The 11,849-nt window shown below is 40.8% G+C and overlaps 1 protein-coding gene across 1 annotated transcript; it reads left to right on the forward strand.

Moving 5' to 3' along the window:
• Nucleotides 1–6,242: 6,242 nt before the first annotated feature.
• dmrt2a (doublesex and mab-3 related transcription factor 2a) lies at nt 6,243–10,787 on the forward strand. The gene is given in 5 exon segments (XM_064936527.1): nt 6,243–6,594; nt 6,828–7,281; nt 7,827–7,929; nt 9,070–10,007; nt 10,010–10,787. Coding segments are annotated over 4 exon segments (1,689 nt in total). The 5' UTR covers nt 6,243–6,594; nt 6,828–6,918; the 3' UTR covers nt 10,295–10,787.
• The last annotated feature ends 1,062 nt before the right edge of the window (nt 10,788–11,849 follow it).

Genomic DNA, 11,849 nt, shown 5'->3' on the forward strand with positions numbered 1-11,849 from the left:
CATATAATAACAGACTAGATATACTGACTGACTGGGGTCTACCATACAATAACAGACTATATATACTGACTGACTGGGGTCTACCATACAATAACAGACTAGATATACTGACTGACTGGGGTCTACCATACAATAACATAATACCCATTATGACAACCAGAACCTCTTTGCCATCCAAGTGAGAGGATAAACCCACGAGTACACGACAGAGTACATTTAATATCTGCATAAGTACAATATAATTACTAGGTGTTTCACAGTGTTTAGGTACTTAAAAGTGTATCTTTGGTGGTACTTGCTTGTAAATGTGTACTTATATAGTACAATATCCATTCTGACCCAAATTTTCAAGTTTATGAAGCGTCATGTGAGAAAAATAACACACTCATACCTGGAATATCTGCATAAATACTAGGTTGTTGCCAGTTGTTACACAGGATTGAACTATTTACAGTTTAAGTGTAACTTTGTAGTTACCTATGAGCAATTTCTATATATTTACTTATTACACATTACCAAGTTAAAATACCTACAAACAAAAGATGAGCAAAATAATTTAGTCAACATTGTTTCTTACAAAATAATAATGATTTTCCTTGTTAGATTAATGATTTGATTAATTAGATTTAACAAATCTACAACGCATTCGAAAGGTATTCAGACCCCTTGACTTTTTCCACATTTTGTTACATTACAGCCTTATTCTAAAATGAATAAAAATATGTATTTTCCTTATCAATCTACACACAATGCCCCATAATGACAAATCGAAAACAGGCCTTTGGAAATTTTTGCACATTTATAAAAAAACAACAAAAAAAAACAGATGCAGGTCCCCAAGAACACAGAGGCCTCCATCATTTGGTCAGGGGAGAAGGGGCTTGGTCAGGGAGGCCTCCATCATTCTGTCAGGGGAGAAGTTGGGAACCACCAAGACTCTTCCTAGAGCTGGCCGCCCGGCCAACCTGAACAATCGGGGGAGAAGGGGCTTGGTCAGGGAGGTGACCAAGAACCCGAAGGTCACTCTGACACAGCTTCAGAGTTCATTTGTGGAGATGGGAGAACCTTCCAGAAGGTTGCCAAAAGGCACCTAAAGGACTCTCAGACCATGAGAAACAAGATTCTCTGGTCTGATGAAACTCTTTGGCCTGAATGCCAAGTGTCACATCTGGAGGGAAACCTGGCACCATCCCTACGGTGAAGCATGGTGGTGGTAGTATCATGCTGTGGGGATGTTTTTCAGCAGTAAGGACTGGGAGATTAGTCATGATCAAGGGAGATATTTTTATTTATTTAACTAGGCAAGTCAGTTAAGAACAAATTCTTATTTTCAATGAGGTCCAAGGAACAGTGGGTTAACTGCCTTGATCAGGGGCAGAATGACAGATGTTTGCCTTGTCAGCTCAGGGATTCGATCTTGCAACCTTCCGGTTACTAGCTCAACGTTCTATCCACTAGGTTACCTGCAGCCCCATATGAATGGAGCAAAGTACAGAGAGATCCTTGATGGAAACCTGCTCCAGAGTGCTCAATATGTCAGATTGGCGTGAAGGTTCTCCTTCCAACAGGACAACGACCCTAAGCTCACATCCAGGACAACATTCAATCTCTGAATGTCCTTGAATGGCCCATCCAGAGCCCGGACTTGAACCCGATCGAACATCTCTGGAGAAACGTAAAAATTGTTGTGCAGCGACGCTCCCCATCCGACTTGTAGGGAGCTTGAGAGGATCTGCAGAGAAGACTTGGAGAATCTCCCCGGATACAGGTGTGCCAAGCTTGTAGTGTCATACCCAAGAAGACATTAGGCTGCCAAAGGTGTTTCAACAAAGTACTGATAAAGGGTCTGAATACTTATGTTTTTATTTTTAATACATTTTCTAAAAATCTATTTTTGCTTTGTCATAATAGGGCATTGTGTGTAGGTTGTTGAGATTTTTTTAAATAATACATTTTAGAATAAGGCTGTAACGTAACAAAATGTTGAAAAGGGCAAGAGGTCTGAATACTTTCCGAATGCACTGTATAGGCCTAGTCAATAACATAAAATAACTATTCGAGTGGTGACTCAAATCTGTAACCTATATTATGGTGAATACCTTAGATGGCTAATTTAGAAAATGGGATTGTTTTTCTTCCCTTTTTAATATTACTCTGTCTCTAACTCTGTCTTCATCCATTTCTTTCCTGTAAGCATCTTCCCATCCTGGAGTCGGAGACCTTGTGGGAACCTGTGGGAGAGACTGAAGCTAGCTAGCCAACACTAGGCTAGCTAGGTAGCCAACACTAGGCTAGCTATGTAGCCAACACTAGGCTAGCTAGGTAGCCAACACTAGGCAACACTAGGCTAGCTAGGTCGCAAACACTAGGCTAGCTAGGTAGCCAACACTAGGCAACACTGGGCTAGCTAGGTCGCAAACACTAGGTTAGCTAGGTAGCCAACACTAGGCAACACTGGGCTAGCTAGGTAGCAAACACTAGCTAACTGCGTATGCTAAATTGTCTAGTAGAATTCAGTTTATGCTAAATCATCCAGCAGAATTCATGTATCCAAAAAAGCTAAACATATTTCATGGAAAACATATTTTCTTTCTCCTGTGTTTATGTTTTTGACCTATAACACTTTGTTTCTTTTGCGGCAATCTTTCATGTCTGGATTTTGCACACGGACCTTCTCGACCCCGTTATTTCCATATTCGATGGCCTCATTATTTTCTGGGTGTTGCACAGATGGGCAGATCTTGATCCTGGGGTAAATAAATAATTGACATCCCATCCAAAAGTGAAAATGTTCCTCAACAGTGAAATCCTTGCAAGGTTTAATGATGGAATTAGAGTTTGTTTTATGACCATTTTAAGTGCGTTTATAAACCATTATTCAACCAAGATTTTGCAAGCACAAATTACTATCTCAATTTTAACCATAACTGTTTATTAATGAGTCAAAAAAAATGCAATTGTTGGTTAAAGTCATTGATCCATTGTCAAATGCACAGTTAGGCCTAAACGATTTAACCATTTAAAGTGTGGCTTTTATGCCGTTTGTGAACCCGTTTTTCTGCCAGTGGGCACCCCGACTCCAGATCTTTATTGCAAAGTTGTGACAATGAGGTGGTCTGTTTTCAATTGGCATGTATCATTGTGCAGGCTGAAATAGGGTGAAGTTGGGATGCTATCAGAAGCTTTAACATTTGTAAGAAGCACACATTGTTACCCTCCTGTAATTACAGACTGCAATTACCAACAGTTACATGTAGTTACTACTGTGTAACTATGAAGTACTACAATTCATTTCAATACTTCTTACAGATGTAAATGCATCGTGATAAGGACCCCTTAAAATTTAGCGTTAACAAACCATATTTGAGTGATTTAAAAAAATGATTCTAATTGTAGTTAATAATAACAGTATGCTTCGTCATTGTACCCATAATGCAGTGCAATCTATATGTATAACACAATTACATGTACTGTACATTCTACCGTGTTTTACTGTTGACAAAAAAGTCTTACAGTGTAGAATTGTTCGAACTTACATTTTTCTCCGCAGTCAACAGAGGGGGCACTAAAATGTTGTTGTTTTTTCCACGAGGTGGGGTGCCCCAAAAGGCTAGAGCCGGGCCTGAGCGCTACGGTAGAGGCGGTCATAACCCCGATAATAAATTAAAGATGAGGAGAGAGTGGCGACCTGCACCTGCATAGCTGGCCCGGCACAGCCCTTTGACCGCTTCACCACATGTTGGGAAGGAGGCCTGCATGCATGGTCTGTGAACTGCCGGTCTCAACAATTGAAAACGGGTTAAGTTATCAAATCAAATTGTATTTGTCACATATACATATTTAGCAGATGTTATTGCGGGTGTAGCGAAATGCTTATACACTCTGACAGCTACAGGGTTACATTGGAATTAGTAGGCCTAATTAGTAGGCTCGTCCATGGTCACTTCATATCAAATTCTTCCTCTGTTCTCATGTAGGCCAAGGCCTAATTTGACCTATTTCCCAAAATAATTATGAAATACATGTTGTATTTCACTAATTGTACATTTGTAAATTGTACATACGAATTAGTTATTAACTGACTTGCCTAGTTAAATAAAGGTTCAATCAAATGTAATAAAAATAAAAACAAAATAATGGCAAACGAATATTTCTCATCAGCTCTTTCAGATAAATTATTGAAGAAAATGTTCACAGTTTTAATGAATCAGATCATTTATTATATATAAGCCTAAAAGTGTGATTGTGTTTTATCGTAGTGTAGTCTATAACCAAAGACAACTTATAATGTACAGAGAACAATTACATCTTTATGAAAAAAAGGAATTTAGTATCATCCAGCTGGTACAGACTTTTTCATCATGATTTTGATGTTGAATTATTTTGCAACATTTTAGACAACGCACAAAGGGAATAGACTTATATAATGCAATTCCTTATATGCCTAGATAAGTTGTTTATCATCTAATATTTTTCAAAGGAACCTCATTGTGGAAAAGATTGATAAAATAAACGTGTCTTGCATATGGCCGTAGTCCTACTGTGGACCAACTCAACATGTTCTCAAAGCTGCCATGTATTTAAATAACCCCCTATTTTAACGACCGACTCAACATGTTCTGAAAAGCTGCCATGTATTTGAACAACCCCTTATTTTAAAGGAGCGACTCAACATTTTCATTTTTTTATTTTATTTAACTAGGCAAGTCAGTTAAGAAAAATGTCTTATTTTCAATAACGGCCTAGGAACAGTGGGTTAACTGCCTTGTTCAGGGGCACATGTTCGTTTCCTTTACTTTTTGTATTCATGGCGGCACCAAATTGAAGGAAACGGCTTCAACATCTATGGTCCCTCAAAATAAAATCGCAATTAGTCAAATGTATTGGTCTACAACTGAAGCGTCGGAAACACACGTAAAATCGATCTCCGAATGAGTCTTCTCTCCCGTGGTTAAGACAAACAGAAAACTATTTTGGCCCGGTCAACATTGTTCCTATTGTCCGGTGTCACTTTACGCTGCACCGCTCACCTAACCTATTGGTTGTCAAGGGGATAACCTCTACATTCCTAGGATGTCACATTTACATCACACTTATTGAAACACCAGTCTGTTGATCTATAGCTGACATTCTGGAGATTTCTTCTCATGTCGCAGTATGTCTATCATAACTAACTTCCCGGTCTGTCAGTCTGTCGGACGGGGCAGGCAGGCAGGCAGTGAGAGTTGTGTTTTGTATTATCTAGTCCCGCATGCTGACAATGTGTTTTCACAGAGGCTTTTGTTGTGTCAACTTTCTAATCAACCCAATCTGTACTGTGTCACTTTGTCTCACTAACTCCAGCTGCTCACACTGACTGGGAGGTGATTAGGTAATGTAACAACCAACTAGGCTACCGGCTAACTTCCCAGTCTATAGGCACCTCAATAGCAGCTATAGTAGGCCTGTCGGTGCTTTAATAAAACATGCTAGGCCTATAAGAATGTAATAAAATTATATGAGAAACCAAGATTTTATAATCTAAAATAAAGATGCTTCATGAAGGCCTAATTCGGCCTACTGCATGACAAAAAGTCAATTATATCCATGTACAAAATGCAGCCTTTGGGATAGTTTAGTCATATCTTGCAGCTGATTATAATATTATTGAGTATTCTTTTGAGTAATATTTTAATACTAACTAGATCTTCAAAGCCACCTTGAAATTCTCAATTATGTTGTTATGTAAATTTGAATACAAAATGAAAAGCTATTTTTTGTCTTTGCCTGCAAATTTGAATATCATTATTAGAGGCCCAAACAAATAAACAGCATAAACAACACATCGGGAAAAAATGCATGCATATTACAGACGATAACCAACTAAAAGCCCAACATCTAAAAATAAGATAGGCCTATTATTGTATGAAAGCCTAAATGCTGTTGACTAATTTAGAATTGAATAAGGCCTAATTGGGATTCCTCCCCCCAAAAAAGCAATACTACTTCATCAAAAGGCGAACGAAACTGACATGTATACAAGTTGTATTTTCTCTCGGGCAAAGTTCTTCCGGTGTATCAATTGATAGTGCTTCTTACCATGGAATTAGTCCGAGGCTATAGTATAGGTCATCATTACATCACGAGGCCATCTTATACCAAGCCGCCTATATCTATCTCTCTCTGCTCCCCAATATGTTGATGAATCATTTCCTCGTTCTGTTTAGATTGTAACTGCACTCCGTTTCAAACGTTTCCATTGAGAAAGAAAACGTCCGGAACAGCCAATAGGTTCGGTGGGTTGAAAACGAGCCAATCACGATTAAATCCGCGCGCACCCAAATACTTCATAGGGGTGGCGCTCTAGCTCGAGCCTCGGAGAGAACCGTGGTGTGCGCCGGTGTGACAGACCGCTTCAGGACAACGTCTGTGTTTGTCACGTTGGGACATCTCTGTATTGAACAATAATTAAACAGCAGATTATCAGCGGTGTCTGTCAATGCTATACAGACAAGTCCATCAGTTCAGAGCTCACTGACTAGTGAGAAACTGCAATAAGGAGCGGATGGATGTTGCAAGACAGTTTACATCTGTTCTGGAGGAGCCTGCATTGAGGTAAGTCTAAAGGGTTTACTCATTTAACTCGTTTTCGACAAAACACAGATTGGAGGGAATACACGTTATTGTTATGTTTCTGTTAATTTCTCATATATGTTTATTGGCAATTTATTAAACTAGCATCTTATGAAGACACTTGCGCACAGTATGAAACACCAGTCCATAGGGTTTTAGAGGTTGCCCGCAAGGATGTAATGACAGATACAATGGGATCATTATTTTAATTTCAGATTGTACTGACTACAGTGGGGCAACCGTCGCGTGAGTCAGAACTTGGAAAGAGTACATTTGGTACGAGGCACCGGGAGACAGGCGGCAGATATGATGAAGGATATCTCCGGTCCGGAGTTTGAGATCGACGTGGAGAGTCTGGAGACCGAGAGCGACGACCAGGACCGGCCGGACTACAGCTCCTCTCTTCCCGGCGCAGTGTACGACGAGCCGGGGGCCAAGGGAGATGACAAGCCGCCGGGGACCATCAGCCCCGAGAACTGCGAACCGAGGAAGTTGAGCCGGACGCCGAAGTGTGCCCGCTGCAGGAACCACGGCGTGGTGTCGTGTCTGAAGGGGCATAAGCGGTTCTGCCGCTGGAGGGACTGCCAGTGTGCCAACTGTCTTCTGGTGGTGGAGAGGCAGCGGGTCATGGCGGCTCAGGTGGCACTACGGAGACAACAAGCTACAGAGGTGTGTGTGGACCTTTCTAAAGTCCTATACATTACTATTTTAAGGTGTGTGTGTTTTCGAATGTTCGAGAGGGGGTGAAACTCCTTAGTTTCACCAGGATTTTGGGGGGTAACAATGTTGGCGGTACTGTAAATCTCGATTTTCTTCATTGTAAAAAAAATATTTTTGTCTTTCTTCAACCAGACAAATTGTTTGCTTGGAATTGAAATTATACGGACTGAAAGAGACGTAGCACATTGTAATACATACTGTAACGAATACTATTTTTTAATTTCAAGTTTAGTTTTAGTTTATAAAGTTTATTTTATTTATTTTCACACCAATCAAAGTAACCTGTTGGGGTGATAAACTCAGAATGGGATGACAGGAAACCTTACCATCATCTAAATCGTAAATCCACATCACTAATTATAAGTACATGAAAGTATGTATTGGTATTACTTTAAAAAAAATGGGACTGGTATTAAATAATAATTTGAAAACACCATAAAATGGCCTCTGAAATAATGATTGGATTTAATTGATTTGTTCTGTAATTTTATCAGGATAAAAAGGGAATTTCTGGGAAGCAGATTCCAGCAGAGAGAAGAGCTATTTACCAGAGACACATCAGACCATCAACCATGCTGGCTAAGAGCATTCTGGAAGGTAAGGCAGTCTGCCTTGTTTACTAGTACTGGTGATCTGCTTATTCTATTATATTGTTAGGTAAGGCAGTCTGCCTTGTTTACTAGTAATGGTGATCTGCTTATTCTATTATATTGTTAGGTAAGGCAGTCTGCCTTGTTTACTAGTACTGGTGATACTGCTTATTCTATTATATTGTTAGGTAAGGCAGTCTGTCCTGTTTACTAGTAATGGTGATAGCAAATCAACTGGTGTTGTAGCCTATTTATCATCTCCTCTCCTCCATTAATACGTAATGATCATCTCTATCATCTCTATCATCTCCTCCATTAACACATAATGATCATCTATATCATCTCTATCATCTCCTCTCCTCCATTAATACATAATGTTCATCTCTATTATCTCTATCATCTCCTCTCCTCCATTAATACATAATGTTCATCTCTATTATCTCTATCATCTCCTCTCCTCCATTAATACATAATGATCATCTCCTCTCCAGCCATTAATACATAATGATCTTCTCTATTATCTCTATCATCTCCTCCCCTCCATTAATACATAATGATCATCTCTATTATCTCCTCTCCTCCATTAATACATAATGATAATTTCTGTTATAATGATGTCGCTTCATCTTTCTCTTCTCTTCTCTTTCTTTCTTGTAGTGTTTCTTGGATTTCTGTCCCTTTCCGTTTCAATTAAACCTCCTCCTCATTGCTCTGTGGACAGTTTAACTTCCGTAAGCACAGACCTGTTATGATATCCTTATTTTCTAGGTTTCAAATAAAACTTAGCAGGCACAATAAAATTGTAGATAAAAAACAACAACATTTTAGTCTAAGAGTAAAATGAATAGTATACTAGTGTAGGTCAGCCGAGTGCCAGACATATGAAAGGACCTTTGTTAAATGTCTAAACTATTGATACACCTTGATGATCCAATATGCCGAACTCCAGAATGTAACCCTGATATAATTTAATTCACTGCAATTAACACATCAGGTATACTTCACTAGTTACTTCATAACTGAACCAAAACATCAAGTCTAGCCCCGAATTAAATAGCATATTATATTAGTATTATATAGTATTATATTAGTATGATACAGTATCTCTATGTTGTCTAACCTCCTCCCCTGTCCTGTCTCCTCTCAGGGTACCGTCCGGTGCAGGGTGACCCGTACATGGGGGCCAGCCCCCCCCTCCCACCCCCCCTCAGCGACAGGATGAGGAAGAGGAGAGCGTTTGCTGACAAAGAGCTGGAGAGTGTCATGCTGGAGAGAGAGTACAAGGAGAGAGAGCTGCTAGAACCCTCCCAGGCTGCTACAGCCTCTCTGCTCTTCCCCAACAGTCTGGTCCGCCATGCTGCAGAGTACAAGTCCTTTAAGACGGCCTACTCAGCCTCCGCCCCGGAGGAGCCTCACCACAACAACAAGGACCTCTGTCACTTCCTGTCGCCCAGCTGTGTGGACCTCTCCCTGCAGTACTCCGCCGTCCCCGGCAACATGGAGCTCATCTCCTCCAATGTCTCCGTGGCGACCACCTACCGCCAGTACCCTCTGACCTCTCCGCTGACCTCTCCGCGGGGGTTCATGGTGTGGCCGCGTGGTCCCTCCCTTCTGTACCAGCAGTGCCTACTCAATGCCACGGCCGTCCAGAACATGAAGCCAGGTGCGGCCTGGGAGCCCAGAATGATGGCCGCCGCTGCCGCAGAGAGCCTGCCACCCGACTTCGACGCCATGGCAACCGCCACCCCCACCTCAGCCACCAAGCTGAAGGGTTCGAGATTTGCGGCGGGCCTCCCCGAGAGTTCTGAACCACAGCTGCAGGATGGCCCCGCACAGTGCCAGGCCCCTCTCACCCAGGGGGGGCACTGCAAACGATCAGCCTTCTCTCCGCCGAAGAGAGGCTTCGGACAGGCCTTCCCCCCTAGTACACCTCATCTCCAGCCTCACCCTTACCCCCCTAGCCACGAACATGTCGTGAACAAGCTGAGCAAGGACAGCTCCAAGCACACACTATCCATGAAGCTCAACTCTTTTCACTCACTCATCCAGCAGACACTGAGTGAGAAGGCTAGGGCCGGGGCTGGAGAGAGAGAGAGGCCGGAGTAGAGGTAGGAGCTGGGGCTGGGGAGAGAGCTGGGACCGGGGTCGAGCTTCGGGGCCCCTACTGTAAAGAACTGCTGGAGGAAGCAGCCAGAAAGTACCGTGAAGGACCTTCTAATGACTTCTACAGTTTCAAAGATCCTGATAGATACAGCAAGGAGTTTCTGGCTACGTCAGCTGGGACCAAGGTGGTGTCCAGCGAGTCCCTGTCCTTCTCTGTCGAGGCCATTCTGAAGAGACCGTCACCTGCTATGAACAGGGCTTCACAGTAATAACAGTCATGTTGATCTGATGAACAGGGACCAAAAACCTACCTGGCAATTTGTGATACCTTGGCCCGTTTTTCTGCTTTGAGGTCTCCGTTATCGACTAAATAATTACTATTTTGCACAAACCCTGAATTTAGACTGGCCCACTGGTCTACAGATGGACCAACCATTTGCCGAACTACCCTGTAGGACAATCCGTTTCTCACATGGGCACGCACGCACGCACGCACGCACGCACGCACGCACGCACGCACACACACACACACACACACACACACACATACACACACACACAATTAGATGTATGTGTCTGACACTGTGCTTGCTGTTGTCATAACTGTCAGTACAGAAACACTCCCACCAGTAATGGACATGTTTATATGGATGTTGTATTTTATACCAGCGTAAATGTAAATCTCTTTATGGTGTAGAGTATTTAAATGTATCACTTTAAATGTTGCCATGTGATGTGTCAATAAACTTTATAAAGAGTCAACCTCTATTGTATCAGGTTTGGTTTGTCACTATATAGTGTGGTAACATTACATTTGATTTAATTTAACCCTATTGAGTTATCACTTAACACTCATTTGATTTAATTTAACCCTATTGAGTTATCACTTAACACTCATTTGATTTATTAACACTATTGTTACATTAAATTACGTATGTATTAAAAAACAATTGTTATGGCCTTTAAGTATGAACAGCCACAAGAGCGAAACGTAAAATAATATAAGAATACGATATGAACAGAAAACTACTGGTCTAATATGATGTTTTCAATATGAACAGAAAGCTACTGGTCTAATTTGATGAGGTTTTCAATATGAACAGAAAACTACTGGTCTAATTTGATGAGGTTTTCAATATGAACAGAAAACTACTGGTCTAATATGAGGTTTTCAATATGAACAGAAAACTACTGGTCTAATATGAGGTTTTCAATATGAACAGAAAACTACTGGTCTAATATGAGGTTTTCAATATGAACAGAAAACTACTGGTCTAATATGAGGTTTTCAATATGAACAGAAAGCTACTGGTCTAATATGAGGTTTTCAATATGAACAGAAAACTACTGGTCTAATATGAGGTTTTCAATATGAACAGAAAGCTACTGGTCTAATATGAGGTTTTCAATATGAACAGAAAACTACTGGTCTAATATGATGAGGTTTTCAATATGAACAGAAAGCTACTGGTCTAATATGATGAGGTTTTCAATATGAACAGAAAACTACTGGTCTAATATGAGGTTTTCAATATGAACAGAAAACTACTGGTCTAATATGAGGTTTTCAATATGAACAGAAAACTACTGGTCTAATATGAGGTTTTCAATATGAACAGAAAGCTACTGGTCTAATATGATGAGGTTTTCAATATGAACAGAAAGCTACTGGTCTAATATGAGGTTTTCAATATGAACAGAAAACTACTGGTCTAATATGATGAGGTTTTCAATATGAACAGAAAGCTACTGGTCTAATATGATGAGGTTTTTAATATGAACAGAAAGCTACTGGTCTAATATGATGAGGTTTTCAATATGAAC

The sequence above is a fragment of the Oncorhynchus masou genome, chromosome 25 (genome assembly GCF_036934945.1).
Source record: "Oncorhynchus masou masou isolate Uvic2021 chromosome 25, UVic_Omas_1.1, whole genome shotgun sequence".
Classification (NCBI taxonomy): Eukaryota; Metazoa; Chordata; class Actinopteri; order Salmoniformes; family Salmonidae; genus Oncorhynchus; species Oncorhynchus masou.